Source organism: Bos mutus, chromosome 7, assembly GCF_027580195.1.
Source record: "Bos mutus isolate GX-2022 chromosome 7, NWIPB_WYAK_1.1, whole genome shotgun sequence".
NCBI classification, from domain to species: Eukaryota; Metazoa; Chordata; class Mammalia; order Artiodactyla; family Bovidae; genus Bos; species Bos mutus.
The window spans coordinates 69,963,271-69,988,331 of NC_091623.1; the positions used below are offsets into that span (position 1 = coordinate 69,963,271).

General features: G+C 37.7%; 1 protein-coding gene across 9 annotated transcripts in view; it reads right to left on the bottom strand.

The window, feature by feature from the left end:
• Positions 1–9,903: 9,903 nt before the first annotated feature.
• The window catches only part of CSNK1G3 (casein kinase 1 gamma 3), a 123,436-nt gene continuing 108,278 nt past the window's right edge, over positions 9,904–25,061 (bottom strand). For 8 of the 9 annotated variants that reach the window (XM_070374072.1, XM_070374071.1, XM_070374069.1 and 5 more), the window contains 4 exons: positions 16,752–19,700; positions 15,667–15,733; positions 10,143–10,460; positions 9,905–10,030 (listed from right to left, as the gene is read on the bottom strand). In XM_070374072.1, the coding sequence (XP_070230173.1) occupies positions 19,646–19,700 (55 nt within the window). In that variant the 3' untranslated portion in view covers positions 9,905–10,030; positions 10,143–10,460; positions 15,667–15,733; positions 16,752–19,645. Of the gene's footprint in view, positions 10,031–10,142; positions 10,461–15,666; positions 15,734–16,751; positions 19,701–25,061 lie in introns of all 9 variants that reach the window. The other variant, XM_070374067.1, reaches the window with a different exon arrangement.

The window sequence follows — 25,061 nt, forward strand, 5'->3', positions numbered from 1 at the left end:
TTATTTGGGTCTACTTTAAGGTTTTGTCATTTCTGGTTAAGGCCCTGCTCTGTATGCGAGTGTTCATGTGGCACTCAAGTGTGAGTTTGAGATCAGATTATTTCAACTGAAACTGGCCAAGAAGCATTCAGTCCTTTCCTTCAACAACAGAGGTGTTTCAGTGAAATTTCACCATTTTTCAGTCTTTACCCTGTTCCTTTGGAATAGGGGCTATTCTATGGGAACTGACTGAGAATGCTGTAGTCTGGCTTCTCTGGGACCAAACTGTTCCCTTCAAAATGGCTCGTATTAAGCCTGCAAGTTGAGTTGTTTGAACTGTTTAAGGTCTTTGAGCTGTAAGTTTAACTGCTTAAAAATTATTCTTTTACTCTGGAGAAAAATCTCTGAGAAACGAGATTTCAGTTATCTAAAATTTGAGGGTGCCCCCCACCACCAAGATTCCCTGACAGCTCAGATGGTAAAACGTCTGCCTGCAATGTGGGAAAACCAGGTTTGATCCCTGGGTGGGGAAGATCCCCTGGAGAAGGAAATGGCAACCTACTCCAATATTCTTGCCTAGAAAATCCCATGGATGGAGGAGCCTGGCAGGCTACACACCATGGGGTAGCAAAGAGTCTGACAGGACTGAGCGACTTCTCTTTCACTTTCCCCTTCCCCCACCACAAGGGACTGCAGCTGACTTCTAAATGCCTTGACCAAAAATAGTGCCATTGCTCCTTCTAAATCTTAGATCCAGCCTTTTTGTAACTCTTAACCCTTTGAGACAGTCAGAGGATGCCCAAGGCACTTGCCTCTTGCCTCTTTTGACCGGCAATTGACAAAAGGAAACACCATCTGATATTGTAAAGATCTTACTGTTCTATTAACATTAAAAATAACCATGTCTTGGTACTTCTCTGGTAGTCCAATGGTTACAACTCCATGCTTCTACTGCAGGGGCTCAGGTTTGAACCCTTGCTGGGGAACTAAGATCCCCCATGCCACACAGCATGGCCAAAAACAAAGAAACAAGACTGGTAGAACAGTCTTTCACAGTGCACTCTTAGGAGACTTAAGCATCACACCTTGCAACCTAGAGGTTTTCTCTACTGAAAATGGCATAGCCAGAGAGACTCTCTTCAACCTTATTGGTACTGCTAACCAACAGTGGTTAAGATATATCCATCTGAATGCAGAGTTCCAAAGAACAGCAAGAGATAAGAAAGCCTTCCTCAGTGATCAATGCAAAGATCAATACAAAGAAATAGAGGAAAACAGTAGGATGGGAAAGACTGGAGATCTCTTTCAAAAAATTAGAGATACCAATGGACTATTTCATGCAAAGATTGGTACAATAAAGGACAGAAATGGTATGGACATAACAAAAGCAGAGGATATCAAGAAGAGGTGGCAAGAATACACAGAAGAACTATACAAAAAAGATCTTAATGACCCAGATAACCACAATGGTGTGATCACTCACCTAGAGCCAGACATCCCGGAATGCAAAGTCAAGTGGGCATTAGGAAGCATCACTAAGAACAAAGATAGTGGAATGATGGAATTCCAGTTGAGCTATTTCAAATCCTAAAAGATGATGCCGTGAGAGTGCTGCACTCAATATGCCAGTAAATTAGGAAAACTCAGCAGTGGCCACAGGACTGGAAAGGTCAGCTGTCATTCCAATCCCAAAGAAAGGCAATGCCAAAGAATGCTCAAACTAACCTCACAATTGCACTCATTCAAGGCACTGGCACCCCACTCCAGTACCCTTGCCTGGAAAATCCCATGGACAGAGGAGCCTGGTAGGCTGCACTCCATGGGGTCACTAAGAGTCGGACATGACTGAGCTACTTCACTTTCACTTTTCACTTTCATGCATTGGAGTAGGAAATGGCAACCCACTCCAGTGTTCTCGCCCGGAGAATCCCAGGGATGGTGGAACCGGTGGGCTGCCATCTATGAGGTCACACAGAGTCGGACATGACTGAAGTGACTTAGCAGCAGCAGCACATGCTAGCAAAGTAATGCTCAAAATTCTCCAAGCAAGGCTTCAACAATACGTGAACCAAGAACTCCCAGATGTTCAAGATGGATTTAGAAAAGGCAGAGTAACCAGAGATCAAATTGCCAACATCTGTTGGATCATAGAAAAAGCAAGAGACCCAGAAAAAACATTTATTTCTGCTTCATTCACTATGCTAAAGCCACAGTTCACAACAAATTGTGGAAAATTCTTAAAAGAGATGGGAATACTGGACCACCTGACCTGCCTCCTGAGAAATTTGTATGCAGGTCAAGAAGCAACAGTTAGAACCAGACATGAAACAACGGATGGTTCCAAATTGGGAAAGGAAAATGTCAAGGCTGTATATTGTCACCAAGCTTATTTAACTTATATGCAGAGAACATCATGTGAAATGCTGGGCTGAATGAAGCATAAGCTGGAATCAAGATTGTCGGGAGAAATACCAATAACCTCAGATATGCAGATGACACCACCCTTATGGCAGAAAGTGAAGGGGAACTAAAAAGCCTCTTGATGTAAGTGAAAGAGGAGAATGAAAAAGCTGGGTTAAAACTCAACATTCAAAAAACGAAGATCATGGCACTCAGTCCAATCACTTCACGGCAAATAGATGAGGAAAAAATGGAAACATTGAGAAACTTTATTTTCTTGGGCTCCAAAATCACTGCATATGGTGATGCAGCCATGAAATTAAAAGACGCTTGCTCCTTGGAAGAAAAGCTATGACCAACCTAGGCAGCATATTAAAAAGCAGAGACATCACTGTGTCAACAAAGGTCCGTCTAGTCAAGGCTATGGTTTTGCCATTAGTCATGTACGGATGTGAGAGTTGGACCACAAAGAAGGCTGAGCATTGAAAAATTGATGCTTTTGAACTGTGGTGTTGGAGAAGACTCTTGAGAGTCCCCTGGAGTGCAAGAAGATCAAACCAGTTAATCCTGAAGGCAGTCCTAAATATCCATTGGAAGGACTGATGCTGAAGCTGAAATTCCAATTACTTTGGCCACCTGATGTGAAAAACTGACTCACTGGAAAAGACCCTGATGCCAGGAAAGATTGAAGGCAGAAGAAGGGGACGACAGAGGATAAGACGGTTGGATGGCATCACCGACTAGATAGACATGAGTTTGAGCAAGTTCCAGGAGTTTGTGATGGACAGAGAAGCCTGGTGTGCTGCAGTTCATGGGGTCACAAAAAGTCGGACACGACTTAGCAACTGAACTAAACCAAAGCTGGTACTACCAATTTCCAGGGGATAGACTCTTGGATTCATGTGATACACCTAAAGTAAGCACCAAAATCGACTGGACCTACACATCATTTGGTAACCTGAAAGTAACGATTTCCTGGAATCAAAGCAGATAGTAACCGATGAGATGGCTTTCTCAACATATCCAGATGGGGCTGATGATGATGATGACATAACACATCAAATGATCTCCAATGTCCATGACCTTGATAATATATGAACTTCACATAAAAGAGTCTGAGAGTTTTCATGCTTACTCTTCATTATTACTTAAATGTGGCCTTATTAGTTTCCCAATATGACCACTGCTCTTCCATAAGAGACACTATGGACAGAAAGGTCCATCCTGGCACTGAAGGACAACAAGCCTCTAACACTGGAAAACCTGACTCTTACTCATGATGCTTTCAGGTTGAGGTCTTCATCAAAAGGGAAAAATGTAAAGAAATTAATAAACAGAAATCTCATTCAAATACAGTCAAGACACCAGCAGGCAAAGCCCTCATGCCCTGCAACGACAGCAGAGTCCAAGAAAAAGAAGACAGACTCCTTCCCTGGCAAGGACTCAGCCAGTGAAAAGCACTGGACTCTGCTGTTTTGTAGCCACCCGCCTTCATTCTCCCCTGTATAAAACTGCTCTGTTTCCCTTGCTGAGTGGGAACTTGCAGATGGTTCACTATGACAATAGAGCCCAAACTGTGATTCTCTGCTGATTCTAAATAACGTCATTTTTGCTGGAGAACTACCTAGTAGTTTATTTGTTTTAGGTTAACACCTAGGGAAAAATGGCTTCCTGCCTGGCCACCGTAGATGGCTCAACAGCAACAAGACACAGATGAATTTCAACAATTAGAGATCCACATGTAAGATTAATTTGGACCTTCACACCACATATGAAAATGAAATCAAAATGGATAAAAGACCTAAATGTAAGAGATACTACTGTAAAACTTTTAGAAAGAAACACAGGTGAAAATCTTCTTCATCTTGAGTTAGGCAATGGTTTAGTAAAAGCACAGGCAACAAAAGAAAAAAATTAACATCAAAATTAAAAATTTTTCTGCATTAAGGACATTATAAACAAAATAAAATACAACCCGGAATGGGAGAAAATATTACAAATATAAAACTGATAAGGGTCTAGTCTCCAGAATACAAAAAAATTCCTACAAGTCAAAAGAGAAATGACTCAAAAATAAGCAAATAACTCAAACATACATGTCTCTAATATATATACAAATGGTCAATAAACACATGAAAAGATGCTCAACACCATTAGTCATTAGATAAATTCAAACCAAAACCACAATGAAATACCACTTCATACCCACTAGGATGGCTATACTTAAAAAATATTCTGAAAAATGAAAAGTAACAAGTGTTGACAAGGATATGGAAAATACGGAATCTTCCTAAGTTTCTGTTGGTGGGAAATGAAAAAAGTATGACTGCTGTGGAAAAGTTTGGCTGGCAGTTCCACAAAATGTTAAACATAGTTACTATGTAATGCTGAAATTCTGAGAAATTTGAGAGCTTAACTACACAAAAGTGTGTACACCAGTGTTAATAGCATCACTGTTCATTATAGACAAAAGGCAGAAACAACCCAATGTTCCTTAATTGAAGAATGGATAAACAAAAATGGTACCTACATGTGACAGAGTTCACAACCTACATGTTCAGCCTAAAAAAGGAAGAAGTACTCTTACATGATACAAGTAGGATAAACCTTGAAAACATGAAGCTAAGAGAAGCCAGTTTCAAAAGGCCACATATTATGTAGTTGCATTTATCTTTTAAATTTATTTGTAATTGAAAGATAATCACTTTACAATATTGTGTGGCTTTCTGCCACACATCAACATGAATCAGCCATAGGTTTACATATGTAATTGCATTTAAACATTCATTATAGGCAAATCAGTAGAGACTGAAAGTAGATTAGGGGTTGCCAGAGGCTGGGGTCTTGAGGGGGAAGGTAAATGACTAATGGGACAGGATTTCTTTGGGAGTGATGAAAATGTTCTAGAATTAGGCAGTGATATTATTTGCATGACGTAATTAATGGCACTGAATAACTGTACATAGTTAAAATAATAAATTTTTATGGGAATTTGATCTCAGTGTTAGACAGAAGACAGACAGACAACTGTGCTTACACATAATGCAAATCCACAAGAGTTAGCTTATTTTGAGGTTTCTTTTAAAATTAGAGAATAATATTTCTTCAATGATGAAATGCCTACTAGGAAGAACACTTACAGACTAGCAATTGAGAATGTTGCTGATTTACATTCATATTCTTTTTGGCCTCTAAACTTTAGTTAGTATTACACACAATTTATTTACTGTAGGTATACTGTGAAAGCACAAAGGATGGAAATAAATAAATAAAATCTAATTTTTGCCACTAGAGAAATTTCCTACGTGTATTGATATCTAGACATATGTGCAAATATAACTTGCCTATTTGTGTTGAAATCATTGTAAAGATTCAGACCTTTGCTGGTTAAAACTTTGTTTTCCTCTGAAATAAAATTTATATTTTATATTTTTAAGCAATCTGTCTTGGGAAAACTTTGTCCTTTGTATATAACACTCTATGTAAATATATAAAGGTTATAATTTACAGTCTACATGTATCTGAAAGTAAAATGTTGAGCTGCATTAATACTGAATTTTTAGATGTTGAGCTAACCAGATTTCCATATCTATACCAAGAAAAACGTAGTATGATTAACATGAAGCACTCATAAAATGTCAGCTAAGTGCATAATACAACTTACATTACCAAGGGCTCTTTAAAAGAGCAACTTGCTTATGAAACACTTCTTATATAAAAAGGTCTTTTAAAAGGTCTTTATTGTAACAGCAGGTGAAAGATTTCTTTCATTTTTAACTACTATATTACTATTCAATAATTTCTATGTCATTATACATTGCCTAAAGACAAACTGAAGGTCATATAACAAAATTAAGTTTGAAGTAATTATGCTTGCTCTTTTCTTCAGAAATACATGTTTTTCTGGAACATTCTTCCTTTTTTGACGATCCAGCAGGTGTTGGCAATTTGATTGCTGGTTCCTCTGCCTTTTCTAAAACCAGCTGGAACATCTGGAAGTTCATGGTTCAAGTATTGTTGAAGTCTGGCTTGGAAAAACTTAGAAAACTAAGATCATGGCATCTGGTCCCATCACTTCATGGCAAATAGATGGGAAAACAGTGGAAACAGTGGCAGACTTCATTTTGTGGGGCTCCAAAATGACTGCAGATGGTGATTGCAGCCATGAAATTAAAAGACGCTTGCTCCTTGGAAGAAAAGTTATGACCAACCTAGACAGCATATTAAAAAGCAGAGACATTACTTTGCCAACAAAGGTCCGTCTAGTTAAGGCTATGGTTTTTCCAGTAGTCCTGTATGGATGTGAGAGCTGGACTATAAAGCTGAGTGCTGAAGAACTGATGCTTTTGAACTGTGGTGTTGGAGAAGACTCTTGAGAGTCCCTTGGACTGCAAGGAAAGCCAACTAGTCCATCCTAAAGGAGATCAGTCCTGAGTGTTCATTGGAAGGACTGATGTTAAAACTGAAACTCCAATACTTTGGCCACCTGATGCAAAGAGCTGACTCATTTGAAAAGACCCTGATGCTGGGAAAGATTGAGGGCAGGAGGAAAAGGGGATGACAGAGGATGAGATGGTTGGATGGCATCACCAACTCAATGGATATGAGTTTGAGTGAACTCCGGGAGTTGGTGATGGACAGGGAGGCCTGGCATGCTGCAGTCTATGGAGTCGCAGAGAGTCAGATACCACTGAGCGACTGAACTGAATTGAACTGTTCTTCAGGACCACCCCCAGTGTCTAGATGGCTCCATTTTCTTCCAGATAAAAAGCAACCCACAGGCAGTCTCCTTCCAGGTTCACTTTCATCTCAATTCAACATTGATGCTATAGACAATCACTTGAATGATTTTCTCACCTGCCTCACACATATCACCTCTTGAAACCCCATGGACTACAGCCCACCAGGCTCCTCTGTCCATGGGATTCGCCAGGCAAGAACACTGAAATGGATAGCCATTCCCTTTTCCAAGGATCTTCCCAACCCAGGGACTGAACCCAGGTCTCCCACATTGCAGGCAGAGTCTACCATCTGAGCCACTAGGGAAGCCTATATCATCTCTACAAAGCCCAGTTAGCCCTTTCTCCTTTCCACTTTCCTTTCTCTTTGGGATCCTAGCTCATTTCCCCCAGGGATTTCCTTTCTTCCACATCATTCTCTCCAGTAGCTATGACCTCATCTTCACTGAGAGTATTTCCCCAGCAAACAAACCCATTCAAGCTGTTCCAATCGTAAAAACACAAGCAAAACATCCACTTATTCCTCTTTTTTTCTCTCAGCAAGGCTTCGTCAGACAGGAACCTGTTTCCAAAGTTTCTGTTTTTTCATCTTTTCACTCATTTCATTGATTTTAAATTTTCATTTGCAAAATATTTGAAAAAACCTAAAACAAAATTCATTCACAGTCTGATCACTTTTAAAGAAAAAATATTTAATAAACAAAAGTTTCCCTTCTTTGTCCAGCCCAGTCTTTGTCAGGGGGCTCCTAGAAAACTTGGCCAAGATTTCTTGGCCTTTGGCCAAATGGCCATCCTTCCTTCCTCTGGGATAAAAAATGAGCCATCTCCTGGATAACAGTGCTGCATAAAACATGTTCTTTTGTTCCCAGGAGTAATTTATATAGCCTATAACCAGGGGAGGAAACAACCACAAGCAATCATTTTTAATCATTTTGTCTTTCTCTGTGGCATGAGAACTTTTGAATATTTCTATTAGAGAAGAGAGAAAATCTACTTCTCAATGCCCTGTGAAAGGTAAAATTGAGCTTGAGTATCATCATTTTGTTGATGTTCTTTGGTGTATGAAAAATGAAGCAGTGACCAGATTACATCATGGAGCTTAAACAAAGATATTTCTCTCGTTTGGCTGTTTTCACTCTTTAAGCTTTTTGAATAATTCAAGGAAAGAAGCTACATCAGCAGAGAATTGAGAATCTAGTAGGGATAGTATCTAGCAACCACGTTGTATTAGAGAAGGCAATGGCACCCCACTCCAGTACTCTTGCCTGGAAAATCCCATGGACAGAGGAGCCTGGTAGGCTGCAGTCCATGGGGTCACACAGAGTCGGATACAACTGAAGCGACTTAGCAGCAGCAGCAAAAGGGCATTTCTGACTGAATCTGTCCCTTGGTATTCTGAACTTTTCACTCTCTGTCTTACAAGAACCTATTAACTACCTTGCGACCTGGTCAAGAGAAGGATTTTAGCCCATAATTCCCCTAAATATCACACCACCTGACTTCTAACAGTTTTTTACTTTTCCTTAGATCTGAACATACTTATCCATGGATGCTCACAAAACAAGACTAAACAAAAATTGTCTTTCAAATGCAGTAAATATCATACAGCTTTTACCATCACAGTCCTGGACCTCAAAGCAAAATATATAGAGGCAAGACCTGTAAGGGTCAAGCAGTGATCATGTTACACAATGATTCAGCCACTGGAATACTACAGGATAATACTGTAACTCTTCTTTCTCACCAAGAGAAATGGGAAAAATGTCGAGATGTCTCGCCAAGAGAAAGGGGAAAAATAGAATAACTGGATGAGGGAGCACGATCAATGAAGGGGGGTTTGTTTGTGTCAAAACCCCCTTGACTGTATTTGCTCTCTGAGTCAAGAATGTAACAGGAGACTGGACGAGTGTTGGCCCAGGTCTGTGGAGGCAGGCCAGTCAGGAGCTGAAAAACTGAGAGGAGTCAGAGGAAATGGTCTAGGTGGTGAGTGACACGGCCTCACCCCACACAAGTGAGCAGGAAGTACATTACTCCCACGTGTCTGGATGAGGGGAGAACCAGAAACACCTGACGAACAGTACTAAGGTACGGTACCCCGGAAGAGAATACTTTAAAGGGACATCTCAGTACCCAACTCTCAGAAGTTTACCTACCTTCAGGACTTCCCTGGTGGTCCAGTGGCTAAGACACCATGCTCCCAGTGCAGGGGACTGCAGTTCAATCCCTGGTCAAGGGACTAGATCCCACATGCCACAACTAAAAAGACCCTGCATGCCACAATAAAGATCAAAGATTCCGAGTGCTGCAACTAAGACCCAGTGTAGTGAAATAAATATTTGTTTTTAAAGTCACCACCTTCAAGGACAATTTAGAGCAGTTGTTTCAAAGTAATGCATCCCAAACTTGGTGATATATGAGAATTATTAGAGGAGTCCTTTAAGAACTCCTTAAAGAACTTCTTAACTCCTCTAATTAACTCTTTTCCTTCATCAGAAGCACTAGGAGTAGAGAGCCCAAGGGTTTTCTTTCAAAAAATGTACTATCTATAAGTGACTGTTACACTCAGCAAGGTGTGGAAACCTCTACTTTAGACATCACAATGTCGTCCAAATCCATTATTTCATTTGACCATCACGTCCTTGTAAAGATGTCAAAGGCTAACACAATCACTTTCACAAAAACTAGGGAGTTAGTTTTCTTGAACAGTTCCTGTATTAGTCAGTTCAGGCTGCTATAACAAAATACCATGAACAGGATGGCTTAAACAATAAACATTTATTTCTCACAGTTTTAGAAGCTGAGATGTCCAAGATCAAGGTACCAACAAATTCAGTTCCTGGTGAGAGTTCTCTTTCTGGCTTGAAAATAGCTGCCTTCTCACTGTGTCCTCAATGGCGCAGGGAGAGGGAGAGCTTTACAGAGGAGAGAGATAACACAAACAGAGTAATAGAGAAGAATGTAATACATAAACTATTTACAATGGTGCAGCAGGATTTAGGGAAACCAAAAGGGCTGATGAAATACCTGCAGTGTGGTCACTGGAGCAAGGCACTTTTGCCCAGCTATTGTCCCCAAGTGTAACGTTGGCATCAATTTGCCCAGTTTCATAAGACTGTGGTGAGGCTGCTGTTGACTTGCTCATTTTTGGAACCAGAGTCACTGGTGTGATGTTACTGATTCATTTTCAGAGCTTTTGAATTAATTGGAAGTTATCTTGATTCCCAGTGGTTACTTGTTCACAACTTGGGACTTTGACTGAAGAACAGCCTTTACCTTTCTTGAATATGAAAAATAAGCACTTTCAATTCTCAGTGCTCCCTTTTGGTCTTCTACCAGCCAAACCTGTAGAGGAGACCACAAGAGATTATCCAGATGTTAATTTTTCAAGGTAGGATTTTCAGCTGGTGCTTCCATTTAAGCAACTTAAGCACCAATTACTGTGGAGAAAAAAATAGCTCTAATTGCCAAATCTTTATAATTATATACATTTATCTATGTGTATAAATATATACACACACACACACACACACAATTTATCATATTAAATTTTTTTAAAAAGTTGACTGTAGAACTATTTAGGACATCCTGACAAAGTTAATATGGAATTCAGCATAAAATACAAGGTATAAGAAGGAAGTGATTTTGTTGCCAATATGATTTTTAAATGATTTGAATTTCCAAGGCACAATTTAAAATGGGTAGAATGTTATCTCATGAGATATTGGTATGAACATATATGACTCATTAAAGAGATTTTTTTAACTGAATGAGGATAAGGGTGAAAAAATCAGATGAGAAACAAGAAACTGACTGTTATATACATTGTCAGGTTGGAAATGGTCAAGTGATTCACTCCAGAAGAGAACTTCAGAAGTGTCAGACAACACCCAGCTGTCTTCACACTAACATACAGACACAAGCTATAAGCAAGGCTTAGGCAACAAAAGGGCACACAAATGAGGAGAGGCGTAGGGAAGTATCCTGGACTGACAGCACTGGTACTTGGACACCAAACATAAAATGCACTGTAGAAAATATTGCGGAAAGAGAGGAAAAAACCGGGATACAATTATGAAAATACACTACAGAATGCCAGGCCAGAAAATCAGATTTAAGCATGCAACCACTGACTGAAACAAGGTGCTATTAAAAAAAAAGTTGTTAAATACATGAACTTTAAAAGCCCAGAATTGGGAAACATACGGTCATGATAGCTTCAATTGTCTAAAAATCCTATTTTACCAAAACCAGAGCATCTGATGATTCTTTATAAAAAAAAAAAACTAGTCTTCCAGGAAATCAGGTATTCATGCTTAGTCCTGTCAGACTGAGACTCCGTGAGCTGTAGCTTGCCAGACTCCTCTGTCCATAGAATTCTCCAGGCAAGAATACTGGAGTAGGTTGCGGTTTTGTACTCTAGGGGATCTTCCCAATCCAGGGATTGAACCCATGTCTTCTGTGTCTCCTGCAATGCAGGCAGATTCTTTACCCCCTGAGCCATCTGGGAAACCTTCCAGGAAATAGAGGAAATGGCAAATATTGAAACTACTACGCTGGACTGCCAAAATGACCAACAGGAAGTAACTAATTGATAAAGAGGAAGGTTTGGGAACCTTGAGAGAATGTGATCATTTCAAGGCTGGTGATAACTAGTGAAGAGAACTCAGACTGTTGATTCCAGTTCTGCAATCAAAACTGACTCTATAAGGGGAGGGGGAAGGAGCAAGCTTGCAAAAAAATGTCTCTTCTGACAAGCTAAACTCTTAAAAGAATGGAAGTCAAGTATGCATAGCTAATGAATATAAGAAATGGTAAAATCTTTAACCTCCCTCTCCCAATTAGCTGACAATTTCTTAAAAGAAAAAACAAAGCTCAAGTCAATAAATAGGGTTTTATAAACTATGTGTAGAGACAAATGTAAGGAAATGGTTACGAGGATAATATAAGACTTAGCTTTTTTAGAGTTTCTTTTTTTTTTTAAATCAAGAATAATCTTCAGCCTAGAAAATTAAGTGGGTGATAAGGGGGTTAAAGTAAGAAGGAAATGAGGTCCATCATAGGCACAAACAAGTCTCCAAACCCAGACAAAATTCATCCTGAGAGACTTTGCAGATGGTAAATGGAGCAAGGCAAAAAGACTAGATTGGAAATGAAATTTCTATTAAAAGAAAAAAAAAAAAAAAGAGTAGACTATACAGCTACAGATTGGTCAATAATGTAGATTCCAAATAAGACTAGACTGAATTAGTCAAAAGTTTATAGTATTAGAAACAGTGATCTTTGAAGTAAACATGGATTCATTAGGAAAAGACATTACAAACTAAATCCAGTTCCTTTTTCAGATGGAATAATGAGAATGGGAGGGCAAAGAAATGGACTAAATGGTTCATTTCACCTAGATTTCAGAAAAACATAAATAGCTCACAGTAGCCAAATGGCAGAGGATTGTCACACATTAGACAGCCCACCTAGGCATCATGTCTTAGGTTAGTGGACTGATACTGAGCTTACAGCAAGCAGGAATACGTGACACAGGGCTTTGTCCTTGCCTCTGTTGTTTGTTATTTTTACCATTAAAGGTACAGAATTAATGATTTTTAACTTATCAACGCTGTTATGAGTCAAAGTAGCCAATTGTACAACGTGATAAAATCAGGGTACAAATATTTTTAAACAGATAGGAACGACAGCTTCAATCTAAGACACAGTTTAATCAATACCAGACCAAAGTCTTGTCTCAAAAAGCAGAAGCACACACTCTGCTTGAGAAATAAAGGTGCTGCTCAGTTTTCAAATATGGTTTATCATGAGAGTAATGGTAGATGGCAGCCTGCATGGAGAGCTCTTATAGATATTACTGCGAAACTTCAGAGACGTGCTGCAAAGAAAGCATTACTCCAATCTGAGGTGAGGAAACTGATGCTAAGAAGTAACCTGCCACGGTTCTCACAAGGCAAGTGAAAAAGTTGCAAATCTTCATGCTCTTTCTAAGACCATACACTGCTTCAACACCTAAGCTCAAACAGGACACTGAATGATCTCATTTATAATTCCCAAATGTACTATGGAGCATTTTCTTTATCATAATCCTTCAGGTTATTTCAAAATGACCCCTCCTTTTATTGTGTCACTCAATTAGGTTAAAAAAATAAAATTAACTTCAAACATCCAAATCTTTCCAGTGTGGTCCAGAATAGAAGTTGGCAAGTCATGGTCTGCAAGCCAGATCCAGTCCAACTCCTGCTTTCATTTGGCCCATGAACTAAGAATGGTATTTGCATTTTTTAAATGGTTGAAAAAAATCCAAAGAATACTTCATGATACATAAAAACTATATAAAATTCCAATTTCAGTACCCATAAATAAAACTTTTATTGGAACACAGCCATGCTCATTCATTGACATGTTGTCTATGGCTGCTTTCAAGCTACGAAGGCAAAGCTGAATAGCTGTGACAGAGACCATATGTGGTGCTCACTACTTTACATTGCTGCTCAACACACTACTGAATCTCAGGGACACAGTGACCATTCGACAGCATTTCAAGTGCTACACATAGTGTCATACAAACATTTTATTACTTTTATTACTAATGCAGGTTAATCATATTTCAAAAAGTAAAGCGAAGTTTGACTGTTGTGCTTTTTAAGGCACGGTGGAATGTGGATTATTTTGTTATAAAATTATAATAGCAAAGCACCATGTTTATTAGGCAGTGACACTTCAGTTGTGTTAAAAGAATACAATTTATTTTCACATTACCAGACCAAGCACTCATCACAATATTCCCAACTCACAGGAAAGCAACAGTAAGAACAATTAAAACTTTAAAGCAGAGTATCTTATCACAATAGAATTTATTCAAACACACAAAAAATGAGAATGAAGGTGCAACCAAAGTTACTTTCCAAGTGGCTCATTTGTTAGCCAAGCAAAGAAAGTTCTTCAGTGACAGTGAGTTAAAGTTAATTAAACTGTGTTTGACTGCAGCAGCTACAAAGTGTGTCCAGAGAAGATAAACACGTTGAAGACCACTAGTTTTTGTGCAAGGACAATTGCTTGAAGACACCAACTGTCAACTAAAAAACAAGGCAAATGATTTGGCTTTTCATGAGTCAATACATGTTACCAATACTGCCTAGTTGTTGATTACAAGAGAAGTCAGTATGGAGCTTAAAGTAACTCAGGAATTGGCCTCTGTGAATAGACTCCGTGCAACAACTCCAATAAGATAATTTTTTTTAAGAGAGAAGACTTTTAAAGAACTTGAGAAAACATCAGTGCTAACTGAAGTGGTGTCTGCAAAGATGTGTTGTAACTTAATGGTGGTAAGGGCATATGGAGTAGAAAATGGTTTACTGGGCAAATTTACAAAGCTTGTGAAAGTATAAAATGTTTAAAATCAATCTTTATGCATTACATGATTCATCAGCAGGTATTCTGGGGGAACTATTTGAATCTGTCATGTTACTGAACTAGTTAAGTCAGTGGTGAATTTCATTTACTCTTGCAGTTTTAACTATCATTACTTCCAGTAAGTTTTTGCTAGGAATGGAAACTGAATATCCTGACTTGCCCAGCTACACAGCAGTTTGATATTTGTAGGAAAGTTTTATTGCAATTTTTTTTTTAGCTCAGAACCAACACTGAATTTTCTCTGAATAGGTATCATTTTTACCTATTATTAATGAAAACTGAATAGATTTGAAAATTAGGTTTGCAGCAGATTTGACGTTTCTTAGTAAATCAACTTAAAAATTGTAAGGCAAAACAGCACTTATATGTGAAATTTACACTGCAACAAAATCATTATGACAAAACTAATCTTATTTAAATCACAAGTAATGTCAAGCCACTTTATCCACTTCCTATGCTGTCAAGTTAAAACAAGAAGCAAGATATCCATTCCTACACAATTTGCAGTGGGTATGTTTTTCAAACTCAACTGCTGTTTCAGCTACATTTTTGGATCCACTTAACTGTACAAATGAGGAGCATCCATCTAATCTTCAATACAAAGTAATTAATCTGCAATGTAATGTTATGTCCATGGCAAATATCAAGGGCAGAATCTAAGAAAATTGTATAAAACACCCTCCTAATGGTGAATACACTGTAATTAAATCATACGTATGGACTGATACAGTATTTGGTAATATCTATCTGAAGACATTTTCAAAGATGAAATATATAAAATCACATTACAGATCAGCATAACAGACGATCAATTTCAAACTCCTAAGTGAAATATTATCCTCTCAAAATATCTCAATTCTTATCAGTAGACCTGTATTACAAAAAAATTGTACTCAAGTATTCATATGTATTTTGAACTTCCTCAATACAAAACTACTGGAAATTTGTTTTCTCATTATGCAAGTATATAAAAACTTCAATTTTGCCTTTGGTCCCATAAAACCAAAGTTTGTCAACCCCACTCTAGAGCAGTGCAGGACTGTTTTTCATATTAAGTCAAGTCACAGTATGGTAAACATTCCTGTGAACAACTGTTCCTTCTAAAACCATTTTCATATCCCAGCAGTATTACCTGATAATACTTGTATATGTAGTCCTTTCTTTGGTTATGATCCATGTATTCCTATGAAGTAAATTTCCTAAGAAAATAATGTGGGTCCATATTAGAGATGGGCAGAGAAGAAACTCATCATCCCAAACATCAGCAAAACTTTATAATTCCATTTACTTTTTCTCTAGAAAGATCAGCTTTTCACTCTACTAATCCAATGGTAATCACAAAAACCTTTAAAAACTAAACAAAAACACATCAAATATGGTACTTATGATGTTCATTTTTACCTAAGTCCAAAACATTTTTCAAATGTGTATTAGTGATTTTCAATAATATATTCAGACTAATATGTCTCAGTAATACAAACGTTTTCTAATTTAAAGCAATTATTTTTCCCTTTACACTCTATTTTGTTTTTCTCACCATAACAGCAAATATCTAGATTTTGCCTGCACTGAATCCATTCACTTTCCTTCTGATAACACTACCCTCATTTTCTTTTGGGAACACCCCTTCTACCTCATTTCTCAGTCCAATGTGTCCTGTGAAGATGGGAGAACAACATTTCCTGGGCCACAGTGGCTCTGGGGTGGGCATGTGAATCAATGAAGGAATAAATGTCAGGATTCTGTTAAAACTGTTGAGAGAAACTGTCCTTTGTTGAGGTTATGAAGTAGGCAGTAGTCTAAAGTTGTTGCGTGGTCATTTTACCATCACACACAAAAAATCCCCTTGACAACGAAAACAGAAGAGTAGGAAGCAAAACTGAGAAATACAAAGTCAGATTCCTAAACTTTACACCAGGATCAAGCATGTCCAAAGCCACTCCTATGAATGTATGAATGGACTTTTCAAATGCAATGATGTGCATGCCTACTGCTGAAGCCAAGTTAGGTTTCTAGCACTTGCAAAGCCAAGGGTACTGACTAATGCAACTATATAATCATTCAGGTCAAACTCTAATCTTAGGTCATTTATTTCTAGATAGGGCCTTTTAACCCATGCTTAACCTATGCTATGTTTGATCTCCAGATCTTCTTACTGTTTCTGAATGGTGGTTCTTAGTGGACACATACAGACTTAAGACTGCTGCTTTGACTTACCTTACCTTTGCCATCTTTCAGTAAGCACAGCAGCATCTTGTAAAACCCCCTAGAGTGAACAGCACAATGATGAACTGTGAGATACTGCCACAGATATGTGCTCTGCATCTGCAATGATCTTAAAGTCATTCACTTCAAACTGGAGCAATAATACTTCATTTCTGGAAACATAATAGTATGACTTCATTTTTTAAAAGGGATGAAATGATACAGTTTATTTCCTTTGTTTATTAATGGCATTAGTTCTAATTAATTGCTCTATTAAAGAGTTCGGAGAAATAAAAAATTTGTTTAAACTTTCATTAAAGAAAGCTTGGATACACCCAGCTACATACTGCTTACAATAGAGTTCCAACAAAGCAAAACAAAAATCAAAAACACAAAAGAACGTTCCTTCAGCTCTGCTTTTCACATATACTAAATTTATTCACATAAACTGAATTTTAAAAATTTCTATCTTCAGTTAGTGAGTGGCATTATTTTACCCATGATCAGAGGAAAGGGGAAAGAGCAAGTTTAAAAAAACTACCTTTATTTTTTATTTCTTTTTCAGTTACATACTTTTAAACAGGGATGTGTTTCATTATTCAGACATTCAGGCAATGTTGACTTCATTAGTGTTGACAGAAAAGAAGCATAAAAATGCAAAACATCGTTGGCTTAACCTGAACATACCTGCATTACCTATTATTGACCAGTTTGTGTCGCCAAAAGACTTATTCCTTGGCATTAAAATGGAGCACTTAAAAATATTGCTAAAAAGCAAATGTCTACACACTGGTCTTTGCAGCAAATAAGGGTATTTATACTTTTAAAATATTTTAAGTCCATAATTGGATTAATATACACACCTTCTTATGTATAAGGAGTTCAGATCATATAAACACTGTACAGTCCAAAAACCCTACTGAGAATAAAACTAAACAGGCTTATGATAAGAAATACAGATATCGCATGTATTTACAAATATCATAGACACACAAATTTGGTCAAATACTGTAAAGAAAGAAGTGGTTTCACATTATAATGGCTAAAACATCCATCTACCTTGCTCAAAGCAAACAAAAATAAAAACTCAGTATGTAACTCCTGTAGTTTAAGACATCATGACAGTATACAAATATAAAATGGAAACTGTTGACCAAATTATACAGTATATGTTTTCTAGGCTGAGTGTAGATCTTTAAAATCAAGAACTTATAAAGATCATTTATAGGATTCCAAGCGATGATGACAAACAACATCCTGATCTGCACTATTCATATGGGTGCCTAATTCATCAAAAACAACACACTGAACTTTTGGCTAATAAGAAAATAAATTACAAAGTACAAGCAAATTTCTGGAAATGCAATAAGGAAGTCAAAAATGTAGATTTATTTAATTACACATTTTAAATGTTACCTTGAAACAATAAAAATAAATAAGCTTGCCCAGAGGCACGCACTTAAGAGACAAAAAGAAGGGGCTGCATTGAAGGAGTAGGTAACAATTTCATAAACGAAAGGTGAATATGAGATCTGAACAACACAATTATCTTTCTAGCCAGTCTTTTTATCTTAACTCTCCTTGAAAATTCTGGCTAGGAAAATGTGACAAAAGTATAACCTGTGTCTGTATGGCTTAAAACAAAACATTCTTGAAAAATGGAATGGGTTTCCTATTTTTTTAAAACAGAACCGTTTCTTTGTTCATATGCAGGCACTTCAAAAGACTATGGGGACAAAGCACCTGACCCATCCTTTCCAAAATAGTCTTCAATCATCAAAATTATACTAAAAAGCAGGAAAATTCCAGAGAACCAGCAAAGTTGAATACAAGAGACTAATGTGAGCAGATGGCAATAGGGGGACCCCGGTTTTATTGCTGGGGGGTGCCCTTCTTTTTAATCAAAGAGCAACTAATTAATAAACAGACACCATTGCGTGGCACATCCAAAGTTTTCTGCTTAAGGAGAATGTAGTCGTTCAGCAGCAGGTTTCAGTGGGATCTCCTTCAACCTCATATGATGCGGTGAGATTCACATTTATTCCTTCTCCTAGTGTATTTCTCCAAAAACTCCATCATATCTCATTTCTCAAAGTATTCATTTCTTGCTGTCTAACATACATCATTATCTGGAAGCATAAAGTTACATTACACAAATAGTTCGCATTTTTAAAAAATAAGCGCTTTTGCCACTTCGGCAACACTGTACTTCACATAGTGGTGCAACAAAAGCAGAGCTCGTATTAACCACGCTATTTTATGATTCATTTTACCAACTACCATCGGCTGAACCCATAGAGCTTTTTCCTCAGTACCTCTGGGCAGTGACTGTACCTTGATTTCACAGAGAGAATGTTAACGTGATTCATGAATAGCAGTACCATCGGTAACAGTGAAATCAATGCAGATGTCACACAGATAATGAACTTCTCAAGGGATAACTTCTTTTAAATATCTGGGCAACTGTTTTCTCTGTTGCTTTATCCGCCGGGGAGAAAATTCCTGTTTGATTATGCTCTTACAGAAGTTATAAAAGAAAACCAGGTTAGGTATATAACTGGTTGACATTTCAGATACTGTACTGCTTTCTATAACTGGAGGAGAGCTTCTTAAAAATGTTCTATAGAACTGTGTAAGTCATCAATACCACCTCATTGGTCCATTCCATTCACTGATGGGCAAAGCACTCATGTTTTGACAAAACTTTAAAGCTTCCATAAAAGTTAAATTAGAAAAAAAAAAAAAAATGACTGTAAGACAACCACAAAATGAAGTATGAAAGTATGACATTTTCGTTTCTAAGAGTGAGTCTTTGAAAATATATGTGGTCACTACAGAGATGATTTTAATCACGAGACAGCAGGTGAACACGTAAGTAACTCCCCATGATCTGTCCGTGTCCAGAGTCATTTGTGGCGCTGTATGGTTTTCCTTTTCCTTCGTTTGAAAAAACAGCAGCACCTGCAGATGGAGAGAAATACTTCTTTTATTATAAAAATACTAGGGTATTGCAAAATAAGGTTGAACTCTATTGCGTTAATGTAAGTGATCATAAAAGCCATAGGCTGGTGCAACAAACAGTGAACACACCAATGAAGCATATATATTAGTGAGATAATGGCAAGTACTACTATCATTTCATCAATGTGCCTTTTTAGAATAGCAAGACATTCTATGCAATATTAAAAGGAGCCACTAAACTGAAAAGGCTCTGCACCAAGACTAATTAAAAAGCCATAAAGCTCTGAACCCCAAACTGACCCACCACATCCTATTTTAGATACTAATTTCTGCCAATTGTATGCTGTATATAAAGTTGATCTTATGTAATCTTTCTCTTTTTTCCTGATTGTGGAATATGATTGTGGAAGCCAATGTTAGAACAGCAATAATGAGCCTAATATTGGGGATTTTATTTTCATTAAGAATTAGATTTCAAAAATGAAGAGAGAAATTCCCAAAATACTCTTCAACAAACATTCTCCATCATGTTTACAAAGTAGAAGAGAGAAAAAAATACATTAACTAGAATAAAAACGCTAATATTGGCATTTTTAATTCTTTAGGGGTTAAAGAAGGTCAAGCTTATCATGTTACCTTAATTAAGGTAAAAATTATGCTCAACATTTAAAACAACATAATCAAGGTGATTCAGTTTCATAATAAAAAACTGATTCCGTTTTTGAATTCTGTTAAAGAAATATCTGGTTTTCATGCCTAGATGAACAAAATCTAGATATGATCCCTGACGGTACTAGTTTTTCCCACAGTGAATTCTCCTAATTATGAGAAGAGGCATCACATGCAGAGATATGCTGAGGCTGGTATGAAATGAGAGTCAAACGAGAATCACTGATTACCAACTAACAAAACAAACGCACACATGTATTCCAAAACTCTATCGTTCCTTCAGATAAAGGTCTGGCTTTCTCCCCCTTCCATACTTAGAGTCAATCTATCAAAATACCAAGATGACAGGTGCCACATACACAGAGGCTCTTTTCTTTGCCCCACTGAAGTCCTTATACCAAGATACTCATTTAATTCTTACCAGCCCACCTTCCGCAAAGGATATTAACTGAAACATTTTCAAGCTAAGCATGAAAGAGACCATGTAGCTTCAGGAGTCCTATCCAGCAAAAGATCATTGCAGATGAAATAATGGCTAGGTATCTTTTATATAGTTCTGTGAAATAAATGCAAACAAAGCCCCACACTGTCCAGTTAAATTACACACTCTCTCAGCTCACATTATGTTTAGAAAAAATAATTTCAACGTTTACTGTGATTTATGCCATGATTAAGAAATCACTATGGAGCATTCAAAACCAATTTTTTAAATTGCATTCAAATAGCACATAACGACTAGACTAGGGAATGAAACTAATTTAAAACTGTATATATCAGCTGATAAAGATTCAACTAGAAATATGTGTTGTTATCAGTCTTTATGAGTTTTATTATTATTGAGATAACTACCAGACAGAATGGAAATAAATTACTCAATCAAGGGTCTTAAAAAGAGACACTACTGTAAAAGAAGACTTCAGGCACAATACATTTAGAAGAGAAAGTCAAATTTTTCTGTTAGCTACCTAATACTTTCTCAAATATGTTACATATATTTTCTAAAATAAAAAAGCAAAGCAAAAAACTACTAGGAATACTTATGGTTGATTCATGTTGATGTTTGGCAGAAACCAACACAATACTGAAAAGCAATTATCCTTCAATTAAAAATAAATAAATTTAATCATAAGAAAACTACTAGGAGATAAAAAATCATTATTCTAAAAAGAACTCTTCAATTAAAGACTTCGAAAGTCTTTAATAGAAAGACTTCAATTAAAGAGTTAGAAAATGTCCATATTGTAAACAGCAAATGTTAAAAAATCAGTATTTAAAAGAAACAGACCAAATATTTAGAAGATTAAATAATATGATCATAGGTCAATGGAAATTTATTGTTTAATATGAAGTTTTATTAACAATGTTCACTATTTTTAATAAGGTTGTCTTTTCAAATTCCCAAGTATGTCCTTCTAAAAAAGTTTTCTACTAAAAAAGTGTTGAAAGGTTTACATAATAAGCCTTTTAGAAAGGGGGCTTTCATAGATGTTTTGATAAACAAGTTCAAGGCTCAGATTTTCCACACTTGTATCAGCAATTCGCACTGTCTGACTTATTTATTTTTTTACCATTATTAACCTGCTTTCAGTTCTGAGAGTTGAATTCTTCCTATTTCCTAGGTAATCTTTCTTTCTATTGTGTAAGTATTGTTGAACACAGAAAACTATTGTAAGCATTATATAAGATTAAATAAGATCTTCAAATGCATGATAACTGTAGAGACCTTTTAAAATCAAAGCAATCTAAAAAAAGACACCCAATTTTTAAAAGTAAATCCCACTAGAGTACACCCTTGAAATAGATTTGCCCAAGTACAGCTGGCAATGCTATTAAACCGACGACCACCAGAGGACAGCATTGCTTTATCCGATATGAATGCATCCACATACAGAGAACGTAGATGTTCTCAAAATATGATATATTTACAGAAGAAGAAATTGATATTAAGCTTCCAGCTGATTTCTTAAAAGTCACTACCAAAACAGCTGATTTATAGTCTTAGTGATTAATAAATCAGGACTCATCTCAATTGTCCTCAGAACTCAGTCTAAAACACTTTTAGCATAAGACCACTCTGACACGATTGTTTAATTTTCCTCTCAGTATGTAGTACTAATCTTAATTTATTTTATTTATTTGCTTATTATCTACCTCCACATTCCCCTTCATGGATCATAGCCTTATCATGGTGAAAGGGCTTGTGAAAAGTTCTGACAAAACATACATTGTCTGTGGTCTACTTTCTGGAGGAGGAATTACAAACCACTCCAGTGTTTTTGCTGCAAAAACACCATGAACAGTAGGAAAAGGCAAACATATATGATCCTGGAAGATGAGCCCCCCAGGTCTGGAAGTGTCCAACATGCTACTGAGGAAGAGTGGTGGACAATTACTAATACCTCTCAAAACAATGAAGTGCCTGGTCCAAAGTGGAAAGGACACTCCGCTGTGAATGTGTCTGCTGGGGACAGTAAAGTCCGATGCTGTAAAGAATTCTTCATAGGAACCTGACACATTAGGTCCATGAATCGAGGTAAACTGGACGTGGTCAAGCAGGAGATGGCAAGAGTGCACATCAACATCTTAGGAATCCGTGAACTAAAATGTATGGGAATGGGCAAATTTAATTCAGATGACCACTATACCTACTACTGTGGGCAAGAACCCCTTAGAAGAAATGGAGCAGCCCACACAATCAACACAAGAGTTCAAAAGGCAGTACTTGGATGCAATCTCAGAAGCAACAGAATGATTTCAGCTCATTTCCAAGGCAAACCATTCAACAAGTAATCCAAGTCTAAAGAAGGGAAGCGAAAAGCAAAGGAGAAAAGGAAAGATATAAACATCTGAATGCAGAGTTCCAAAGAATAGCAAGAAGAAATAAGAAAGCCTTCTTCAGCAATCAATGCAAAGAAATACAGGAAAACAACAGAATGGGAAAGACTAGGGATCTCTTCAAGAAAATCAGAGATACCAAAGGAACATTTCATGCAAAGATGAGCTCAATAAAGGACAGAAATGGTATGGACCTAACAGAAGCAGAAGATATTAAGAAGAGATGGCAAGAATACACAGAAGAACTATACAAAAAAGATCTTCACGGCCCAGATAATCACGATGGTGTGATCACTGACCTAGAGCCAGACATCGTGGAATGTGAAGTCAAGTGGGCCTTAGAAAGCATCACTATGAACAAAGCTAGTGGAGGTGATGGAATTCCAGTTGAGCTATTCCAAATCCTGAAAGATGATGCTGTGAAAGTGCTGCACTCAATATGCCAGCAAATTTGGAAAACTCAGCAGTGGCCAGAGGACTGGAAAAGGTCAGTTTTCATTCCAATCCCAAAGAAAGGCAATGCCAAAGAATGCTCAAACTACCACACAATTGCACTCATCTCACACGCTAGTAAAGTAATGCTCAAAATTCTCCAAGCCAGGCTTCAGCAATATGTGAACTGTGAACTTCCTGATGTTCAAGCTGGTTTTAGAAAAGGCAGAGGAACCAGAGATCAAATTGCCAACATCCGCTGGATCATAGAAAAAGCAAGAGAGTTCCAGAAAAACATCTACTTCTGCTTTATTGACTATGCCAAAGCCTTTGACTGTGTGGATCACAATAAATTGTGGAAAATTCTGAAAGAGATGGGAATACCAGACCACCTGATCTGCCTCTTGAGAAATTTGTATGCAGGTCAGGAAGCAACAGTTAGGACTGGACATGGAACAACAGACTGGTTCCAAATAGGAAAAGGAGTTCGTCAAGGCTGTATATTTAACTTATATGCAGAGTACATCATGAGAAATGCTGGACTGGAAGAAACACAAACTGGAATCAAGATTGCTGGGAGAAATAGCAATAACCTCAGATATGCAGATGACACCACCCTTATGGCAGAAAGTGAAGAGGAACTCAAAAGCCTCTTGATGAAAGTGAAAGTGGAGAGTGAAAATGTTGGCTTAAAGCTCAACATTCAGAAAACGAAGATTACGGCATTCGGTCCCACCACTTCATGGGAAATAGATGGGGAAACAGTGTCAGACTTTATTTTTCTGGGCTCCAAAATCACTACAGATGGTGACTGCAGCCATGAAATTAAAAGACGCTTACTCCTTGGAAGGAAAGTTATGACCAACCTAGATAGCATATTCAAAAGCAGAGACATTACTTTGCCAACAAAGGTCCGTCTAGTCCAGGCTAGGGTTTTTCCTGTGGTCATGTACGGATGTGAGAGTTGGACTGTGAAGAAGGCTGAGCGCCGAAGAATTGATGCTTTTGAACTGTGGTGTTGGAGAAGACTCTTTAGAGTCCCTTGGACTGCAAGGAGATCCAACCAGTCCATTCTGAAGGAGATCAGCCCTGGGATTTCTTTGGAAGGAAGGATGCTAAAGCTGAAACCCCAGTATTTTGGCCACCTCATGCGAAGTGTTGACTCACTGGAAAAGACTCTGATGCTGGGAGGGATTGGGGGCAGGAGGAGAAGGGGACGACAGAGGATGAGATGGCTGGATTGCATCACTGACTCGATGGATGTGAGTCAGTGAACTCTGGGAGTTGGTGATGGACAGGGAGGCCTGGCGTGCTGCGATTCATGGGGTTCCAAAGAGTCAGACACAACTGAGCAACTGATCTGATCTGATCTTATCTGATGCCTCAATCACCAATGCTGAAGAAGCTGAAGCTGAAAGGTTCTAC